Source organism: Dasypus novemcinctus, chromosome 12 (assembly GCF_030445035.2).
Source record: "Dasypus novemcinctus isolate mDasNov1 chromosome 12, mDasNov1.1.hap2, whole genome shotgun sequence".
NCBI classification, from domain to species: domain Eukaryota; kingdom Metazoa; phylum Chordata; class Mammalia; order Cingulata; family Dasypodidae; genus Dasypus; species Dasypus novemcinctus.
The window spans coordinates 43342723-43366110 of NC_080684.1; the positions used below are offsets into that span (position 1 = coordinate 43342723).

Sequence of the window (23388 nt, forward strand, 5' to 3'; positions counted from 1 at the left end):
CAACTCTCCAGACAGATCTGGGGACTGTTAATTAAAATATTTCTAAAGTGGAAAATACAATTTCCAATGCTTTAAGCTAATAATTCAGTGTTACAAATGAAGGCAGAAATTCCAAAGGAGCTAGAATTGAAACATAGGCGCAAATAGTTTAGTGTGTCCTTCCCGTGCAGTGTGAAAACCCTAAACCAGGCTGGTAAACCGTACTGATTGCCAGGCTTCCCAAATGTTACACTGATTAGCTCAGGAACTGCTGAGCACGAGCACCCGTGCACATGCCTGTCCTCATGCGGTGCAAGTATGAAAGCACACCCCCATGCCCCAGGAAGCAATGTGGGCTTTTTCACGTATATCTCACTTTCACTCCACCATTAAAATGTCTCCTATTTACCACCGCCTTGCTATGTCTAATCTTTGCAGTCAACTTCCACCACTGTTTCTAATCTCCACTTTCCTCTTTCCTCATTCTTACTCAAAAAGCATGTATTGAGTAAAAATTGTGTCCAAAGCACTGCATTACAAATGAAGTGAACAAAATAGATGTGATGCCTGATCTCAGGGTGCTGGCAATACAAAGGGAAGAGAGAGATTAAACAATATATTGTTTATATAATGTAATATATCATTACAACATGCAGTAATACAGTATTTTCAGAGGAGAGAAAAGAAAGGAGCTCATTTAGACTTGGAGTCTAGAAGTCTGCTCTGAGGAAGTAATAATTTAACCAAATTCTGAAGGGTAAGTAGGCAAGAGCCAGGAGAAAAGCAGAGAGAAAGCATAAAAGGCATAAGGTGAAACATGGACAAAGTTCTGACAGCAAGAGCTGGACACCGTCGCCTCTGGCCTTTTTGCTAAGATCAAGAGCTCATCACACTCAAGGAACCAAAAGCAGGCCAGTGTGTGCAGGTGAAATTGACATACGATGAGGTGGAGGAATGAAGCAGGACCCAGATCACAGTTTACAGGTCGCATTAAATATTTTGAATACAAGGGTTGGCTAGTGAACAATAGTGGCATGTTCTGCTTGACTACATTTTTAAGTAACGGCTCCATCTCCTCTGTGGGAAAGGATGAGAAGACCAGAATGGAAGACAGGGGGCTGATTACAGAGACCCTGTAGTAGTTCAGGTGGACTCCATTGCTTTTCAGTGAGTTTCTTCTGTCTCCTCAGGTCATTTATGCCTCACTCTGGTTTTCCACAGAAAAACTTGGCCTACTGAAGACACGGGTGTCCCTCAAGAGCTCTCTTTTCTTTCATGCAGATCAAATAATCAGTGTGAGAAAAGTTCTGGCTCTTCTCAACTATGTTCATTGTTCTTGGAACTTTTTTCATTAAAGCATCTTTATGCCTGTGAAGTTGGTTCCCAGGTAACAAAATTCTTCACATTCCCCTGTATTACAAGGAGATATTTCCTTGAATTCTATTGGACAAGTATATGCATTTTTAACAAGAATGGATGTACTGTTTTGGAAGTGAAAATACATTTGCCAAAATTTGATTTCAAAGATGAATCATTTGTCTTAACATTTTATCACAGGGGTTCTTAACAATCATGAATCCTTAAGGGGAGCCATCCAGAAATAGTACACAAATCTTATTAGTGCTTGGAGACCTTCCTGCAGATGTCCATCTCAGTAGGATTTAGGCATTAATTTTTGTTTACATATACCTAGTAAGCTTTGTCCTCAGTCACAAGGCCACAAAACTGGCACATAACTAAGGCCTGGTCAATCAGTCTTCCCTGGTACTGATAAATGGCTATGAAGACTAAGAAACGTTATTTCCTCCAGAGTTGCTCAGCTTGGGCTGCAGTGGCCATATTCCCCACAATATGCAAAAGTCCTTCCAAAATACACCAAACACATGAGTAGAAAAACATATGAAAAATAGGAGGACACAGACAGATTATTGCCATCATGAAGTCCCTGGCTCCAAGCTTGCATCTCTTCTTCAGTTTTGGGACATAGCCCAATATTCTTCCAAGTTACTCAAGCTGGTAAATTCTATTTTTGTGAAAATAGTTTCATTTCAATTTCTCCATCACTGCAACAGAATTAGTCCTGGCTTATATAATAACCACCAAGACTGTAAGAATCAGTTCTTCAATATAAAATTCTGACATCAGAATCCACAGGAGACTTAAAGATATTCAAATTGAAATTGAACTAAAGTATGAATTCAGCTTTGACCAGTTAAATTATACTTAGAAATAATACTATGACTTGGAGACCTATGTACATTTTACAGGATTTATTTCTTAGTGGAAAAGTTAAAGCCTAATTAGACACCTGTGGGAAGCTTCTTAAGTTACATTTACACATTAAACGTTTGCTTAATCTAATAAACCATTGATCACTTGAGATCACAAAACAGATGGTGTGTTTTAGATAAATTTAAGGGAATTAGGTACCTCTCATAAAATCCTTTAATCCAGTACATGTCATAAAAGATATAAAAATTCCATGGTAGCAAGGAATCTCTGGCTCTTTTCAATTTGATTCTAGCAGTAATGATGATAGGAACAAAAACTGATAAATCACACATTATAGAAATACTGTGCCTAATCAATAGTGTAAGTCCAGAACATCCTCCAAATCAATAAGATATATAATCATGACATGAAGCACCTAAGTGTAAACGAAAAAAAAAAGAGAGAATTGTGATACAGTCTGGCACCACTATCAAAACCATATAAAAGATAGCAAATTTGGCTCAACAGATAGAACATTCACCTACCACATGGGAGGTCCAGGGTTCAAACCCAGGGCCTCCTGACCTGTGTGATGAGAAGCCCGCACGCAGTGCTGATGTGCCCAAGGAGTGCCATGCCACGTAGGGGTGTCCCCCACGTAGGGGAGCCCCATGCACAAGGAGTGTGCCCCATAAGGAGAGCCACCCAGTGTGAAAAAAAAAAAAGTACAGCCTGCTCATGAGTGGCACCGCACACATGGAGAGCTGATGCAGCAAGATGACGGAACAAAAAGAGACACAGATTCCCGGTGCTGCTGACAAGAATACAACTGGACACAGAAGAACACTCAGCAAATGGCAGGGGGATGCGGGGAGGAGGGAACAGAGAAGGGGAGAGAAATAAATAAAAAATCTTTTTTAAAAAAACATATAAAAAGTCCATTTAACAAAAAGAACATGATCAGTTCTCTTAACTTTGGTAACACTGACAATAAATAAAATGTATCTTTCCCTCTTCTTATTAGAGACCCATAACATTCTAGAAACCTCACAAAACTACAAAACAAATAGTTTTGAAACTCTTAACCCATGGTAACATTTTATTACAGAGTCACACCTGCAGGCTTTTAGAAATAATTAGATCATTCCAAGTTTATAATTATTGAGTTTAATAATCAGCTAGTGTCTGAGATATGCAGAATAAACTCAATTTCCAGTTAGAAAAATAGTAATGCAGTATCATCCCATTGAGAATGGGTGTTTTCAATAAAAGAATTTCACCAAGCCTATAAAGACATAAGGAGGAGCTAATATATGGAGAGGCAGCAATGTGCCAGGCTCTCAGATGCCGGTGCTTTATATTACATATATATATACATATATATATGTGTGTGTGTGTGTCTCTCTCTATATATATATATATTGCCATTCCAGCCCCACAGTACCACAGTCTAGTGAGAAGACTCACCACCACTTTACAGATGTGGAAACTGAAGCTCAGAGCATCAAGTAACTTGCCCACACCCACTTAAGTATAGAGATGGAACTGGTATTCAAGCCCAGCCTAACTCCAAATTCTGTTTATTTCACCATATCATGCTGTGTCCTCTTACCTACCAATGTTGTTTTTTTTTTTTTCATTTAAACCATGTTTTATTCAATAAATGCTTATAAAATGAGAATAAATTTTAGATGTAAATTCCTTTTAAAATAGAGAATATTGAACCTATTTTCTTAATGTCTTAGGGATAATTATCAGCATGGGTAATTTTTTCATCTTTTTCTTTTTTACTTGCTACCATTACATACTGTGTTTGTAGAGGCCTAATCTTTGCCTCTTTGTAATAATAGCTATGCGCACACGCCTGTACAAGCGCACGCGTGCACAGACACCTTCAAGTATGGTCTTCCAGTCTCCTCTGGCCAGTGAAAGAAGATGACCACACTGTTTAGTAAGAGTCATTAAAATTCTGGAAGAGCCTAGAAAGTCAATTCTGTGTCATCAGTGCAAAGACTTTTAAAAAGTTATTCCAGAAGCTCTCTTGGTTTATGTGCTTCCTTCTACAAAATGTTACATTCAGAATGATTGATGTTTCAGAAAATAGGATTAGAGATAGAAAAATAACTTCCAAATACATGGAATGTTACTGTAATTATATATTTAAACAGTTTGGTCTGGGATTTCTAACACACCAGCCAATACTTTATATATAGACACTAGCAATGATTGATGGAATAGATTATATTTTCAATCCCTTACCTACCTGTTAGCATCACTTTAAAATAGTATTGTTATGGCTTCATAATATACCTCTTATCCTACCAAATCTTCTTCAAAGGATATCCTTCAGTGTGTACTTCCTAAATGCTAAGCACATAAAGGAAAGCCCATCCTCTAATCCCAGCAGAGCACATGACATACATTACAATGTTATGGTGCTCCCTAGGGGTAGGCATTGCCCAGTCTACAAAGTGACCCAAGCCTGCATAAGAACCCCAAGAACCATGCATATATGACTAATGGATTCAACCCATAGAGTGCAATGGATGATACCAGATTATCAGACCATCTTCTAAATGAGACTTAAGGTGCAAAGAACTGGCATGTCTCTGTTTTATAATCATGATTATCATGAATTTGTACTTAGATGGAAATACATATTGAGGGCATTTTATTTACCTGGAGATGCATGCTCATGATACAAACATACTCCTTAAAGTGAGAGTTAGTTCTCCCATAAGCTCAGATTTAGCTCCTGTCCTGAAAGGCAAAGCACTGTAAAATGCAGGTGGACCTCAGGCTAGCTTTGTGGTTGATGGGCTGCAGGATACCAGATAAGGTGTGGATTCTAAAAGAGCAACACCTCAAGGGGCATGTACTATCACCATTCCACCTAGAAAGTTCTACTTCATCACAGTGAGGATAGACTATTTTGGGACTCTATTTGAGAACCCATCCATTTTTCACTAAATATTCATTGAGCACCTACTCTAGGTTTAGTACTAGGCTTATCATTACTCAACATACTCTAGGTTTAGTACTAGGCTTATCATTACTCAACAGTATACTGAAATTAATAAGGTATAGTCCCTGCCCTCAAAGAGCTAACAGTCAAGTGAATGATAAAAATATAAAAATAGATAAATTCTAAAATACATAGCAATGCTAACAAAAATATGAACAAAGTATTAAGAAAGTAATTAACATTACAAGTAAGGAGGTAGGGAAGTGGACTTGGCCCAGTGGATAGGGCATCCGTCTACCACATGGGAGGTCCGCAGTTCAAACCCCAGGCCTCCTTGACCAGTGTGGAGCTGTCCCAAGCACAGTGCTGATGCGTGCAAGGAGTGCCCTGCCACACAGGGGTGCCCCCCCATAGGGGAGCCCCACATGCAAGGAGTGCACACTGTAAGGAGAGCTGCCCAGTGCGAAAGAAAGTACAGCCTGCCCAGGAATGGCTCCACACACACGGAGAGCTGACACAGCAAGATGACGCAACAAAAAGAAACACAGATTCCCATGCCAATGACAACAACAGAAGTGGACAAAAAGAAGAACATGCAGCAAATGGACACAGAGAACAGACAACTGGGGTGGGGTGGGGGGTAAGGGAGAGAAATAAATAAAAAATAAATCTTTAAAAAAAAAGGAGGTAAGGGAATGCCTCACAGAAAAAAAAAAAATAACATTATGGATTGGTCTTAAGGATAAGTAGAAGTTTGTCAGGTTAAGAAACTAAGGTGGTAGCAAGATCTTTTTGTTGCATAATTAATTGCAAATAGTTTAAGAGATCTTTTTTTCCTTATCTCATATTAATGTTTTTCCTCCCTTATTATATTTTCTTTGAATTTTAAGTAAGTAATCAGGGGAGATTCATTTGACTGTTATTTGGATTAAAGTGGATTGGGCTGGCTTCAGGTAGAAACTATTACTATTTTTAAAATACTTTTCTGAGTCGATTAAAAAAATCAGCAACAGTATCTTGACTTTTCAATAGTTCATACTTTGAAAACATGATATATTTTTCTTCAAAAAGTATAGCTTAAAGTAAAAATTAAATTAAACATCAAGCTATTAAGATCAAGTTAATACTCCCTGAAAATTAGATTACTAGCCCAGTGTGTATTTAAATTGGCAGTTGGTGACTAGTTTAATGTGTTCCACATTGTTACACCACAGCAACATGGAAGCAGTTACAAAGATGTAAAATTATTGCTGAGATGATGATCATTTTCCAGTAAATTCTAAGTGCCGAGCTACCTATTTAGCAATTGTGTCAGAACAATTCTAAATTACTACTGCTAAGCAGAACTTCAGAAACACCTCCAAAATCTGAGCAAGTATCTTATTATAGAATGGTAATATATCCTGGGCCCAACTTCTTCATCAGCTTAATGTCGGATAAAAATGAAAAAGTATATTATAGTTGAGGAATAATAAGCTAGTAACTCATAATATTTAGGCAATCCTATAACTACCACATTTGATCCTTATAGATTTCATTAAAGAAAACTCAGTGCTGTCCTGAGCATCATTTTCTCCATCACCTTTGTATCTGCCTTTTCAACAGTCTACTCCAGTCCCTCTAACAGGGAGAGAAACCATCCAATTCCTAAGTCTCCATATGTATTCTGTATGGTACTAGCCTCGATTTCTCTTTCTCTAGCACAACATTATACTCATGCAACTTCTAGTCTTGTTGTGTGAACTCAATTACAAGACTTCCACTCATCTAATCATAGCTCACACTCGGAAAGGTTGAAGAAAACCATTTTTCAATCCTGCCATCTCATACTCATTACAATGGAAATCACAAGCATCACGGCAGAAAAAAACATTGACCAAAATTCTGCTTGTTTTTCATTCAGAAATGTTGCCTCCACAGAACTGCTGGCATTCACCTTGTCAACAGATTCCTTGGAATCTGTAATATTTGCTGTATGTATAGCTGGACACTTTTCCTTTCTGATCTCAATCTAAAGTCCAAATTGCATACTTACCCCATCAGAACCTAGCAGCAATGATCTCCTATTCGCCAGCTGAATATATGGAGGATATCTTCAAATTAAAACAGCAACTAGAATTATGCAGGCTGGCTATTTACAGACTACATGCTTCCTCATAAACACTGGGAGCTAGTGGGGGCAGGATGGATTAGCACTGATCAGAAATGATTGCGAATGACAAATGAGTAATGACTAATTATTTAGGTGCTGCTAAGACTCAGAGACAAAAGCAAGAAAACTGAGCATTAGGGATGAAACCCCATCCTCTTCTAACCCTATTGTGCCTGTGTACTGCAGTACATATTAATGTAACATCAAGCCCTATTTTTAGACCTCTGCAACTCCACGGGCATAAATCATTCCTGTGCCACAAGTCACCTTTGAGTTAGCAATGCCAAATTTAACATTTTCAGTATCCTACAATATAACTGAAAGCAAGTCATATTTTAAGTGAATAGTGATCATTTTAATAGAACAAAATAAGCCTAAAAATAGATCATTTAAGAGAATGTAAGTAATAATTAAAAGAAAAAAAGTGACGACGAACATGCCATTTAGCTAATCCTATCTTCACAATAGCTTTCACAGTTGAATTTGGAATGCTGTTATTCTGCAAAAGATGCTAATGAAACAGTCTTGTTTTCTTTTACATAATACTGATTAATTCACAGTGATTTTAGCCAAAAGCAATCATTCTGAATTGAACGGCTGATTAAAGAAGGAAAGACACAGCACATCGAAAGGCACAGTTGGTCAAAGTGTTACTTTTTATAATAGGCCCTGTCCATACAGGATCAGAGTGATTACCATAATAAAGCTTACTTATTTACAGAACCACTGCAAGCTCACAGAAAAGAAAATCAAAAACAAAATGAGTAACAGAGAAACAATTTCTAAACATTAAGTCAGCACGATTTAATATGCTATGCCGAACCACATGCATTAAGGACTGCAGTGATTATTGAGAATATATTTCATCAAAGGAAAAGCAAATTCTTAATAAGCCTTTGTTTTCCTGCCCATTTCTGAGAGGGAAGATGATTTCATTTTTAATTTGTTCAGAAGTAAATTTATAATGATAACCAAAGGGAAATGTTTTTTACTCTCCTGTGCGAGTTTACCTATACAATCATTAGCCATTAAAAATGTATTGTGTTGGATACAGAGGGCAGTTTTCGCATTCATCTAAATAATGCATGTTTCCTTAAAAAAGACAAAGTATATAATGGAGCTAAGTTAAATGAGTCAACTTACCAAAATTCCAAATCAGTCCTATAGTTAGAATGTACATTTGGCTGATGATGCATCCCAGACACGTAGTTCAAACTATTTAATGAACTTTCTACCTATATACAGTAATTTTCCACTAAGTGCTCTGATAAAGCATCATCTAATGTTAGCATTAAGAGGGATGTGTAATACCAATCAATAGCCAAATAAAACAAAACCACCAGAAGTCAGAAGGGAATAATTCAAAAAGCAATGCTTTCTGAGGAGACCTTTAGAGGGCAACTTCAAAAGGGATCATCCAGAGGCTGTTGCCGTTAGTAGATTACATGCTATGCTTAGGAAGTTGCTAATACACTTTCTATTTAAGAAAAAAAATTGGTGAATTGAATTGAAGTACTAAATGTGCTTCAATTCATTTGGGAAAATGCTGTGATAAGAAGGAATATTGTAAAGAAAAGAATAAAGGTTTAATGAAAACACTAAGTAGACTCTTAAATTCAGATATTATCCAAAAATTTTTCTGGTTTTTGGTGTTTAGTAAGATGAATGGGAGCTGCAGAGGAAAGGGATGCTTCAGATTCCTGACTAGAATTTCAATGCTGTCAGATCTGAAATCTGCCCTCAGATCTGATGTGTTTGGCAAATTAAAAGAAAGTATAAGAGAATCACTAAAGATGACACTCTGGCCTGCTTGCTGAAAATTGGGAGAGTAACAGTATACTTTTCTTTAGTATGTTCTCCTTTAATTTACATCAAAAGAGAAGCTGTTTCTCCAACACTCACCCCTAACATCCCACTGTGAAGACAGCTGCCTTGTTTGCCTTTTAGCAAATTAAAAGTTAAAATAGCTTCACTGTCAGAAGACGTAGCATCAATTGAGAGACCTGTAAAAGAGCTTCATTTTACTGCAGTAGTGTTCTATTTCTAAAAGACCACTGCTACCTTTTGACTCCAACAAAGAATCTCTTAAGAAATGATACCCTTCCTTAATTATCTCATTGTCATCCTCTCTGCAGCTCTCATTATTGGCAAAGGTCAAAACAAAATCCGTAAGGAAAAAAGTTCTGCTTTCTCAATGCTCTTCATGAATTGAGTTTTTGTTGTTGTTGTTGTTTTAGGAGGTACCGAAGATTAAACTCTGGACATGGGAAGCAGGCGCTCAACCACTGTGCAACACTCACTCCCCATATATTGGGTTTTGCTTTTATGTTCTTATAGCATTAAGATTCACCATCTACCTCCCCTGGTAATGAAAATTAAAAGAAAATCAAAAATTTAGGTCTTTATCCAGTTTGTATAAGATATCTCTAGTACTTTCTTGAAAGGATTGAGAGTCCAGACCAATCAAAGTTAATAAAGCTATATCATTTCTCCAAAATATCAAAAGAGAAAAAAGGAAAAATTACCAAAAGAAACACCAAATAAATGTTTTAAGAGTCTGAAGTTTGGATTGCACTTTGTTTTTCCAAATAAACCAAATTCTGTTTCAAGAATAAAGGAGTGATCAGTTGGTCAGTGGGTCAGTAGCCTACAGTTTGGTTCTTAGTCCTCATGTTTTGAGGTCGGAGGAACACAGGAGCTACAAGCACCTGAGCTGCCCAGAGAGAAGTAGAGACCCAGTTCCCAGTAAGAATTGGAGGAGACTAAAAAGGCAAAAGGAGTTATGGCTTCTGATCCTAGTCTCACACTGGAAGCTGCTCTAGAGCAAATGGACAATATCATCACAGGTGTTCCAACATAAGAAAATCAATCAATGTAATAGACTACATTAATAGAATGGAGGGGACAGAAAACATAATCATCTCAATTCGTGCAGAAAAGGCATTTGACAAGATCCAGCAGCTTTTCTTTAAAAAAAAAAAAAAACCTCAGAAAACTAAGAATTAAAGAGATTTCCTCAACACGATAAATGGCATATATGAAAAAACCCACAGCTAATGTAGCACTCAACAGTGAAAAATCGAAAGCTTTCCACCTAATGTCAGGAAAAAGACAAGGATGCCCACTGGCACCATGGTTATTCAACATTGTACTAGAAATTCTAGCCAGTACAAGTAGGCAAGAAAAAGAAATAAAAGGCATCTTAATTGGATAGGAAAATGTAAAACTATTTCTATTCACAGATGACATGATCCTAGATATAGAAAATCCCAAAGAACATACAGGGGAAACTACCAGACCTAATAACCAAATTCAGCAAAGATCAACACACAAATATCAATTGTGTTCCCACACACCAGCAATGAACAATCCAAAAAGGAAATCAAATCCATTTATAATAACATCTAAAAGAATAAAATATCTAGGAATCAATTTATGGATGTAAAAGATTTGTACAAAAAAAAACTACAAACCAATGCTGAAAGAAATTAAAGACATAAATAAATGGAAAGATCCCATGTTCATGGATTAGAAGGCTTAATATTGTTGAAAAGTCAATGCTACCTAAAGCAATCTACAGATTCAATACAATCCCTATCAAAATTCCAGTAGTCTTTCTGCAGATATGGAAGGGCCAACCCTCAAGTTCATATGGAATTGCAAGGAATTCCAAATAGACAAAAAAAGTCTTGAAAAAAAATCACAGTTGGAGGACTCACACTTCCTGGTTTCCAAATTTACTTCAAATCTAAAGTAATCAAAACTGTGTGTTGCTGCCATTAGGAAAGATATATAGACCAATGGAATAGAATTAAGAGTCCAGCGATAAACCCTCACATCTATGGTCAACTAATTTTCATCAAGGAATTCAAGTCCACTCAATGGTGAAATAATAGGATCTTTAACAAATGGTAGGGAAAAAAACTGGGTAGACCATGCAAAAGAGTAGAATTGAAACCCTACCTCATATCACATACAAAAATTAACTCAAAATGAATCAATGACTTAAGTATAAGAACCAAAGCCAAAAACTTTAAGAAAAAAACATAGGGAGAAATCTTCAGAATTTATATTTGGCAATAAATTCTTAGATAACCAAAAACATGAGCAATAAAAGAAAAAGATAAATGGTATTTCATCAAAATTAAAAACTTTTGTGCATCAGTGGACATTATCAAAGTGAAAAAAAAACTTCTAGAGTGGAAGAAAATATTTGGAAATCATATATCTGATAGGGTTTGAAACCTAGAATATTAATAGTTAAGGAACTCTAGCAACTCGACAACCACAAAAGACAAACAACCCAATTAAAAAATAAGCAAGGGACTTGAATGGACATTTGTCCAGGGAAGATACACAAATGGCCAATAGGCTATAAGAAGATGCCCAACATCATTATTCATTAAGGAAATATGAATCAAAACCACAATGAAATGCCACTTCACACCCACTATGATGGCTATTAAAAAAAATTTGACCATAACAGGTGTTGGTCAGGATGTGGAGAAATTGGAATGCTCACGCACTGCCAATAGGAAGGTGCAGTTTGGTGTTTCTCAGACGGTTAGACATGGAATCGCCACACGATCCAGCAATTCCACTCTTAGGTGTATTACCTGAAGGAATTGAAAGCCAAGACTCAGATACTTGTACACCAATATTCATAGCAATGTTCACAGTAGCCAGAAGGTGGGAAAAAAACCAAATACATATACAGACAATGGAAAGTTGTTTAGCCATAAAAGGGAAAGAACTCATACATGCTACAACATAGACGAAACTTGAAACTCTATGCTAAGTGAAATAGCCCAGCCACAGAAGGACAAATATCACAGGATTCTACTTGTGTGAAATATCTAGAATAAGCAAATTCACAGAGACAGAAAGTGGATTACAGTTTACTAGGTACTTGGGGGATAAGGAGGAGGGAAGGAGAGTTATTGCTTAATGGGTACAGAGTTTCTGTTTTGAGTAATGAAAAAGTTTGGGCAGTAGATGGTGATAATGGTAGCATAACATTGTTAACACTGAATTTTACACTTAACAGTGGTTAAAATGGTAAATGTTATGTTATATATGTTACCACAATTTTTAAAAATCAAACAAAAAAGAATAAAATATTGAATTCTGAAAAATTTTTAAAGGCATGTTTTCTTAATTTTAGTCTTGTTAATTAATAATGCCAACACTTTCCTTAGATATTTGTCAGAATTCCAACTTACGGAAATGAGCGAAGATTATTTTCTAAAATAATCTTGCATTCAGAAAGGAAACTGAAATATAAGGCCTGGAAGAAGAGTCATTTCCTAAGAATGATATAATCAGACTTACTTAACTTTTCTGCATTTACGTTTTTATAGGTGTAAAGTCAGCACAAAAATTTCCTCTTTCCTAACTTAACATATAAAAGCTGATCATTTCGTTTTAGTTAAGGTCTCCTATATAACTGAAATAAAAATGCTACTAACTAGAATGCAAATTACTGTATTACTGTTATTATTATCATTAGTATCCATCAGAAAAGGTTCAAGTTATCGCTACCTGCTTTGCTTAAGAAACTACAAGAAGTATTGTCTAAAGAATTTTCTCCCATTCACTGTTTCGTCTTGGCTTTTTTTTCCTCATATCTTGTGATTCATTTCCATATAAATGCCTTATCATGTATCAATAATTTCTAACATATAGCAAAAATAAATTGTTTAAAAATGCAAAAATCATATAGCCTCAATAAATTGAAGCTATTTCATCAAACCTAAAAAGACAAACATTTTATATGAGACTGGCTGCCAAAAATCTCCAATTAGTAAAACTTTTAATAGTAATAAAAATGACTGCCATGTGCCAGGTGCATTAATTATGTGATCAGATTTAAAATCTATAACAACACTATGGAATTGGTGCTCTTATTCTCATTTTATGGAAAGGCAAATTAAATTGCCCAGGCTCACACAGCTACTAAATTGTAAAGGCATCATTTTAATGAGTCCACTAAATTCAAAGCCCATGTTTTTAACCACCATATTACCAGGAATATTTATATAAATCATCACTATTGCAATTGTGGGTATGTTTTTCCTGGAATGATTTATAACACCGAGAGTTCCTGAAGATTCCTTCAAGAACTTTATTTTTATCAAATTTTGTCATAGTTCTCATATGTGACATTCTAATTCAAGTGCTTCATTTAATTAGAAATGAGCTGATCTACTCATTGAAATGCATTCTGATTTTGGTCACTTTCACCAAAGCTAATTTCTTGAACTTATACCATATCTTTCTTATAAAAATTTCAATATTTTCTCTAAATATTGGCCTCCTTTGAGTAGTACCTCCCCTATAATTTGGCTATTTTCCATTTTTATTAAATCTCAAGTGTAGAAGAGAAACTTTTAATAGATTCAAGCGGACAGGAAAAATCATCAAACTGGTAACTACCAAGAGCCACCTTTCCATTTCTACTAAGATTGTATATGTTTCCCATCCCAATCCCTTATTCTCCAAGTTTATATATCATCTAATCTTCATGCTGCTGCAGAAGGCCAGTATTTCACATGGTACTTATTGTTTTTCCATTTATGACAGTATATTACAAGAGCTATGGTAGAATTTTTGCAGTTCGTGAGTCTCTAGCCTGATCAAGACATGCAGCAACTCAATCTTTCCATTCTTTTAGCAGAGGCCATTGTATCTAAACTGAAATATATGGAATCTGCTGGTGCTAGGCCCAGATCACAGGCCACAAACTCAAGCATGCAAGAAATACAACTTTTTTATTTTGTTGGTTTTTTTTAAAGATTTGTTTATTTATTTATTTTATTTATTTATACCCCCACCCCCACCCCCATTGTCTGCTCTCTGTGTCCATTCGCTGTGTGTTCTTCTGTGACCGCTTATATCCTTATTAGTGACACTGGGAATCTGTGTTTCTTTTTGTTAAGTCATCTTATTGTGTCAGCTCTCCATGTGTGCGGCGCCATTCTTGGGCAGGCTACACTTTCTTACACACTGGGCAGCTCTCCTTACGGGGTGCACTCCGTGCATGTGGGGCTCCCCTATGCGGGGGACATCCCTGCGTGGCACGGCACTCCTTGCACGCATCAGCACTGCACATGGATCAGCTCCACACAGGTCAAGGAGGCCCGGGGTTTGAACCGTGGACCTCCCATGTGGTAGACAGATGCCCTATTCATTGGGCCAAGTCCACTTCCCAACTTACGTATTTTGATATATCCTACAAATGTGTGATGAAAATGTCATCTCAGTAAATTTAAAGATGCATTCCCACACACACACTTCAACCATTCTACAGCAGTCCTGGTTTCCCAAGGCTGTGTCCTAAATGTGGAGGGAGCTTACACTGTGCCAAAGCACAGGGAATAGGGAGTGAATCTGACCCACAAACACCATGTATCTACAATGGTATACTAAGACTTGTTGCTTCCTTTCTGGACCATGTTCACTGGCCAAAGGATGTTACCCTAGTGCCCATCCCCAAAGACCCCATCAAGTCTAGATGGCTCCGCTTCAGTAAAATAATTTTTTTCTTTCAGTAAAATAATTTTGACTCCCCTCTTCTCTGCATTCTTCTGTGGTCTAGCTTCCCAAATAAACAGGAGTGAAGAAAATAAAACTAGTATGGTAACAGGAAGGAATCATTAGTTAACCTAGGAAAGTTACATCCAAGTAACTTTTTAAATAAAATTAAACACTATTTCTTTTGTCTGTTCTAAAACAAATGAAAAAAATTTATCAGACTTTCATAAAATCCGAGGGTATGTTTGGGACTCTTTTACTTCAAATGTGTACTGTGTGCTTATTTCACTTTGCGGGACCCTGAGGAGCACCTCCAAGATGGCCATCTTCTAAAGCAGCTAACATCTAGGGGCACAAGGCCCACAAGACTACAATTCAAAGAGACACATCTTAGGGAATACACATGACCTGTAGACAAGAAAACAGTGGTTCCAAATTGGGCCCCTATCAGTTGTCACAATGACAGATGCTTCTAATTACAGAAGTTTTCTGGCAATTAAGCTGTTCCTCATGTGCTCACCTCCATCTAGTATGCTCTAGATTCCAGATTGCATAGCAGCAGAGATTTATTTACTTATTTAACAGCGGTTAATCCCCCAAGCAATTAAGGAAGGAGCCCTTTGTCCTTAGTAAAATGACTGGGATTTATAAGTAATGGAATTTGCAAATTTAATATCAGGAAAGTTTTCCTCTAATTTTGGGTCCTTGCTTCTTATTTTCGGTCTGTATATTGTGAGAACAGACTGTGGGCTTTATTACTGTATCTCAGCACTTAGAACAGGGCCTGGAAAACAGCAGGCACTCTTTAACAGAGCTAAGTCATATGAACCACAGAGAAAAAGGCATGAATAAATGAAATATCTGGGTTTCAATACAAAATAGTGGGAAGCGGACTGGCCCCATGGTTAGGGCATCCATCTACCACATGGGAGGTCCACGGTTCAAACCCCGGGCCTCCTTGACCCGTGTGGAGCTGGCCCACGCTCAGTGCTGATGCGCACAAGGAGTACCGTGCCATGCAGGGGTGTCCCTGCGTAGGGGAGCCCCACGCACAAGGAGTGCACCCCGTAAGGAGAGCCTCCCAGCGCGGAAGAAAGTGCAGCCCACCCAGGAATGGTGCCACACACACGGAGAGCTGACAGGACAAGATGACACAACGAAAAGAAACACAGATTCCCATGACACTGACAACAACAGAAGCAGACAAAGGAGAACACGCAGCAAATAGACACAGAGAACAGACAACTGGGGCAGGGGGGAAATAAATAAATAAATCTTTAAAAAAAAATAGTATTCCCAAATTCTAAAGACTGCTAGTTGTTCTTATAAGCTGAAATTTCTTTTATTAGTCAGCCTTGTGTTTGCTTTAGATCTTGTATATGCCGCATTATGTTTATATTGTGTTTGCAGCAATTCACAACAGATTTAAGTTTGCTAGTGTAAGGATGCTTCCAATTTTGTTTTCTAAATATAACTATGTATTTTAGGAAATACACTTAGATCTGAAATTCCACATAGTGACCCAGAGTATTCCACCCAAGACTCCACATTGCTAATAGATGTGTTTAGGCTGATCCTTGAAATGCTTAGCACTTCAAATGTTTCAAAGATCTGATTTTTATAAGTTTTAAATATTTTTACATTAAAAATTTGTTTCAGATACTACCTTAACTTTTTCGTTAGAAAAATAAACTAAATATAATTAAAATGAGCACCAAGAAAACGAAATAGAATGATTCCTATATTATCTTTCAGGTGAGAGTCACAGTTAATCTGGGTATGAGCTAAAAAAAATGCTTCTCATGTAACATATAATCTAAAAATACATTGACAAATAATGTAAATAGAGTAACAAAATATAGCCTTTATGTCAACTTCTGAAATATATCTAAATATTAAATTTCCTTGATATTCATATATTTTGGAAACTAATCTTTTCGTCTCTTTGAGCCACAGGTGCATAGAATTGTATTAATCATAAACCTTGAATCATGACATACTCTCATTATTGGTACTTGTATAACTCACTTTTAAATAAAAGTCATTTTTATTCAGTCATTTTTATTAAAGTAATAAGGACTCACAAATTTTATCTCTAAAAAAAAATAATAGTACCCTAATCACAACCTATATCTAACTGCATGGTTACCTCATATGACATCCCCCCTTGGTTCTTATGGTTTTAGGCAAACCACAATGACTATCATATTCACATCCCCTTGTTTTCCCTATTACATACAGTTATTGCTTCTACATATATTTGTTAAAAGAATAGTTTAGTTGTTTTTAACTTTACAAAAATGGTATATAGTATATGTAATTTTTTAGGATTTTAAAACTCAGTATCTTATTGTTAAGATTCTCCCATATTTCTAAATGCAATTCATTTATTTGACTACTGTGTAAAATATTATTGTGAATATGCTACAGCTTCTTCATCCACTCTTCCGCTGATGTGCATTTAGGTAGTTTATAGCTTGCTCCTTATTTAAATTGCCCTTGTACACATTATCTGTTGTACATGTAAATGAGTTTTATTGGTATGTACCTAGGAGTAGAATTTATGGGTCAATGGATATGTGAATGTTCAATATTAGGAGATAATACCAATCTGTTTTCCAAAATGATTTCATCAACTTGCACTCCCACCAGCAAAAAACACCCAGTAGATCTTTTTCCTCTAGATAAGCAGTTGGTATTATCGAACCTCCAAAATTTTTTGTCAAAAGAGCGTAAATTGATATTGTATTATCGTCTTTATTTGCATTTCCATGACCACAGATGTGATATGATGTAATAAACATCTCCTCATATGTTTGTTGGTCATATGAATTTATTCTTCTGTGAAATGTCCATGAATGAATTTTGCCCATTTTTCTTACTTATTTATAAGAGATGTTTCTTTGTGCTCTTGATTCTAATCCTTTTTCAGTTTCATGTAAGGTGAATATCTTCTCCTAGTTCATGATATGATTTTTTATTATGTTCTTAATTTTTATATAGTAAATTTTATATCTTTTATTCTACAGTCAACATATTTTCTGCCTTATTTAAGAAATATTTTCCTCCAGGGTCTAAAACACATTCACCTATATTTTCTACTGTTTAAAGATTTGCTTTTGACATTTAAATTCTTAATCCATCTGGAATTAATTTTTTATATGGCATGAGTTAAGGATTTAATTTCACATTTTTCAGACATTTAATGGGCTACTTATTCTGAAGGTACTGCTTTTTAGTTATAAGAATTTGTTATTAAATTATTCTAAAATAAACCACCTCAAAATTCTAATGCTAACTACTTATATAATGTTTCTCTGAATCAAAGAAAATCTTGCACAGTAGGAACTGAGGTTGTTAATTCCATCATATACAATAAGAATCAAAAAAAGAAAGAAACGTGAAGTTGATTTCTCTGACAATTTAACAGCCCCACCATCTCCTCACCAACTCATTTTAAAAACCTGTTTTGACTAGCTGAAATACACACACACCATACACAGAAAGCAACAACATTTACTGAACACCTACAAAGAGCTAGGCATTCTATGTTAGTGTGAAAAAGACAAGCACAATCACTGCCCTACAAAACAAGTCCCATTTCCATTTTTGCATTCCTACTATGATTTTTTTTAAGATTTATTTATTTATTTCTCTCCCCTCCCCCCTACTACGATTTTTTTTAATGCTTTTTCTTTTCTTTTTTTTTCTACTATGATTTAATTTGTTTTACAGTCATTTATTTTATATTAGTTATTTTGAATGCTGCTCTGGAATGGAACTGAACTAATCCCTATCTTATAGGTAACTAAGTCACTTTAAAAAATGATACAATAAGCAAATTATTGCCAAATATCTAGTACCTCAGAGGAACTCTTGTTTTCCTGTATCTAGTACCTCAGAGGAACTCTTGTTTTCCTGTTTCCGCTCCATTATGGTATTATTATACTTTGCATCTCTTTAGAAGCAAAAGTGTTTAACTTCCAAGCCATTTAACAAATACCTTCTAAACATCTACTATGGGCACAGCACTCTGCTAGATAACTATAAAGAACCAAAATTTCCTCCATAATTTAGTCAGGGATCCATAAATAAATCTAAAATGAGACCAACTATAATAAGTTATGTAATAGAAGTATCCACAAAGGTTGATTGAGTTCAATTATATTGGTATTTAACAAGCACCTAAAAGAAGATGGCAATGTATATTTCAATGGTTTCATTAAATAGACATTTTTACTTCTTTTTAAAGAGTCCATTTAGTAATTACATGATGTACTAAATTTATAATAGAAAGCCAACACTGGGAAAATTTATTAGACAAAATCCATTTCCAGGCATGCCTCAGACCATAACAGAAACACTGGCAGATTATTAATGTTGACAACATATTTGATGAAGGCCTTTCTCCAAAATCAAGATTGACTGAATGTAGGGTTTACCAAATTCTCCCCTCCTATAATATATACAGTCAGACTTAATTCTAGATCTTCAGTTAGCTTTAGGTTTCTAGTTGACCCAACAGCAAGGCCACACCTAAATAAAGTTATGATGATTTTTAATGCCTTTATTTCCAATTGCCCTGTCTTGTTTGTTTCATCCTATTCAAGCCTTCTATTTCCAATGGATGTAATGTGATTTTCATGACAATTCAAGGTTGGTTGTAACGCTTCCCACTCCTCTTACCCACCTCAAGGTACAGCTCAGTATCATTTCCTATAAGAGCCTTTCAGGATTTTCCAAAGTAACCCCCTATCTAATCTCAAAACTAATGTACACCAACATGAAAAATACAGAACGGCCCCTGTCATTCTCCAGGAAGTGAATATAATGGTGAGGCTTCCAAGTAAGGTAGGAGAAAAAGTATGGTACAACAAAAATCAACAGAAGAAAGTCCATTGCACTTGTAATCAAGGGACCTTAGATCAAGTCCGTAACCCTCCACAATAATTCATGTATGACACTGAGCCAGTTATTTAACTCCACTGAGACTCAGTTACCAAGTCTACTAATTGATAGAAATAACATTCATATGAATGTTATGGGAAATTACATGCAGCAACAGAGTATTTTTCAACTATAAAGTAACCTAAAATGTAACTGATTTTCATCTTATGGCAATGATTAAATAAATTGCCAGGGAAGAAATTTAATTAGACATCTCTGTAAGCATTCCTCTGTAAGTAATGCCTGCTTCACCTACACTAGGGTCACGACTGCCAATAAATTTGTAGGAGAGGACAGGGGCAATTTTCAAAATCATGCCTTCATGCAATCATTCATTCATCCCAAATAGATCGCCAAGCACAGGGGACGCAACAGTGATCAAGGTTGTATTAGTCTGCCAAAGGGGTGCTGATGCAAAATACGCGAAATCTATTGGCTGTTATAAAGGGTATTTATTTGGGGTAGAAGCTTACAGTTACCTGGCTATAATGCATAAGTTACTTTCCTCACCCAAGTCTGTTGCCATGTGTTAGAGCAAGATAGCTGCTGATATTCAGCCTTCCTCTTCCTTATAAGGTTCCATGGTCCCAGCTTCTTCCAATATCAGCTGTAGGCCATCAGGCCTTCTAGGCTTTGTGTCTCTCCCCAGGGCTCAATTCACTCCAGGCTCAGGCTTGCTTCTCTCCACAAGGTCAACTGTAGACTATCAGGCAAATGGCTTGTCTCACTTCCTGGGTCCTCTGCCATGTCTGTGGAGCTGTCTCTATTCCTCTGTGTTCTTCTCCTGTGTTTACTTCCCAGTCTCCAGCTCAAAACTCCCAACTCTGTCCTTTGCCATCCATGTCTTTTCTCTGTGAGTCCCCACCCACCAAGGGGCAGGAACTCAATGTCCTACTGATGTGGCCCAATCGAAGCCCCAATCATAATTTAATTAAATGAAAGTGAAACATCAGACAGAACAGTGTGCAAACATAATGCAATATCTATTTTTGGAATTCATAACCAATATAAAACTGCTACAAAGGTAGACATGGTCTCTGCCCTAATTGTACTTATATTCTGTCCATGGTTCAAAAACGCTAGGCAGGGTGGAAACACCACAAGCACAAGCAGGACCACGAAATTCCCAAGTGAGTATCATGCTTACTGAAATGAGTGTCATCTTGTTTTTTTAATGAAGCAAGAAAGGCCATGACTTTGGAAAAAACAGGATATTTGCTTTCTATTAGAGCAACACCTAAGCCAAGCCTCACCCTCTGCCCCACCCCCTACCCCGAGATGGCGCCCTCATCTGTTTGCTCATTGTTGGTTTTTTGCCTGTTGTTTTTGCTGATTGATTGTGCTTGTTGTCTGATCATTGTTTTTGCTCATTCTCTGTTTTTTCTTTAGGAGGCACTGGGAACTGAACCCAGGATCACCCATGTGGGAGGCAGGTGTTCAACTACTAGAGCCACATTAGCTCCCTCTTATTTTTTGGTTTTGGTTTTGATTTTGATTTTTGCTCATTGCTCATTTTTTGCTCATTGTCTGCTTGTTGTTTTTTGCTTGTTGTCTGCTTGTTTTGCTCAATGTCCGTTATTTTTGTTTGATGTCTGTTCATTGTCTGTCTTCTTTAGGAGGCACTGGGAACTCAATCTGGGACCTTCCACACGGGAGGTTGGTGTTCAACTGCTTGAGCAACATCTGTTCCCCTTAGCTTTTTGATAATAGCAGCTAATAGCCAGAGCTCACTAGGCTTTAGTCATTTTTTTTAAATTTTATTCTATTACCATATATACAACCTAACATTTATGCATTCTTTTAAGCATAAGACATTTTATCTCATTTAACCATGATACATCCATGCAGTAGGTAATATTATCATCATCCCATTTCACAGATGAGGGAACTAAGAAATACAGCAGTTAAGAAACTTGTCCTGGGAAGCAGATTTGGCCCAACAGATAGGGTGTCCACCTATTACATGGGAGGTCCAAGGTTCAAACCCAGGGCTTCCAGACCCGTGTGATGAACTGGCGCATGTGCAGTGCTGATACGTGCAAGGAGTGCCATGCCACGCAGGGGTATCCCCTGCATAAGGGAGCCACACACACAAGGGATGTGCCCCTAAGGAGAGCTGCCTAGTGCAAAAGAAAATGCAGCCTGCCCAGGAATGGTGCTGCACACATGGAGAGCTGACACAGCAAGATGATGCAACAAAGAGAGACAGATTCCCACAGAAGAACACACAATGATTGGACACAGAGAGCAGCACACGGGGGTTGGGAGGGGGGGGGTCAGGGAAGGGGAGAGAAGTAAATACATAAATCTTATTAAAAAAAAAGAGAGAGAGAGAAAGAAACTTGTCCTAGTTCACACAGCTATTTTTTGATGAACCTAGGATCCAAATACAGGCTGTCTGATAAAACATTACAACTTGTACCCACTGGGTTCCTCTGCCTCTTTATAGATCCCACTCAAAAAGAATATACAAAAGATCAGGAACCACTGTTCTCTACAACCACAATCACTCCGGAACTTGTTCTAGGTCACAAGTACTTCCAGGAAGAGTATTCACTTAAGCCTAACTAATTAATGTAAATGGCGCTCCCAAGAGGTTTGAAGTACATGAACAGTGTAATCCCACACAATGACCCTGTATCCCCACCATAAACCACACTCTATTTTTCAGAGCCTTTCTCATGTTGCTTCCCCAGCATAGAAGGCTTCTCTTGTCTCCTCTCAATCTGCACAGAATCAGTCATGTATCTTTCTGAAGTCTTTCCAGGCTTCTCCAGCTAACTGAAGGATCTGTATATCTCTTCTCTGTATACTGTAGTATACTGTAGTATACTTAAAAGTATACTACATTATGGTCAGTTTACTTGGTGGGCACTTTGAGTTACTGCTTAGAATATGGTAACATAATGTTTTGTATTTTACCAACAAATCTATTTACTACACTGAAGTGCACTGAGGGCAGAAAACATTTTTGATTTTACCTTCCCGCTGCCACCTCCACCTCCCCCATCCATCCCCCACACACTCGGCTCATCACATAGTGCTAAAAGTTGAATAAATAATGTCTGGTTATAGTTAGTGGGCTAATTGATTAATATATTGAATAACTATTCACCTAAATTTAAAAAGCCTCTAAGAGTTTCTACACTCAGGTATACATACGATGTATAGGCAGGCCAGTGAGGTAATGGACTGAAGAAGGGAATTTTTAAAAATGTCTTTGGAAAACTACCTTAAATATAAGTCACAAGAAATGGAAATGTATAAGGATTCAATCTGAAATGTTTTAAAGTGAGAACTGTTTAACTGGAGAAGTAAGAAAAAAGTAGTTTTATGCATTTAACATTAAAGTACTTTCTTGGGATCTAAAACTCAAAACCTTCTCTCCATCAATTCAGTCATTTCCTTCAGAAGATGTAATATATCTTCTACATTTCAAGTGTATCTTAAAATTTACACGGTTCTTGCCATCTGCTTTGCTTCCTCCTTCTACTCTCCCTAAACATCCTACGCACACCTGTATATGGAACATACATAACCTTACACCTTTCCCCACGGAAAAAAAGTCACTTTTTTGACTATGAATTGATAGTTGAGTCAT

The 23388-nt window shown here is 36.8% G+C and overlaps 1 protein-coding gene across 6 annotated transcripts in view; it reads right to left on the bottom strand.

The window, feature by feature from the left end:
* Positions 1–23388, bottom strand: part of TAFA2 (TAFA chemokine like family member 2) — a 483123-nt gene that overhangs the window by 397446 nt on the left and 62289 nt on the right. Inside the window, exon 1 of one of the 6 annotated variants that reach the window (XR_011650260.1) lies at positions 7191–7322. The exons of 4 other annotated variants lie outside the window; for them this stretch is intronic. Coding sequence is in view for 1 of the 2 variants with exons in the window: in XM_058308349.1 (XP_058164332.1) it covers positions 7191–7195 (5 nt within the window). In the remaining variant the exon portion in view is untranslated. Of the gene's footprint in view, positions 1–7190; positions 7357–23388 lie in introns of those variants that run through there. One more of the 6 variants, XM_058308349.1, reaches the window with a different exon arrangement.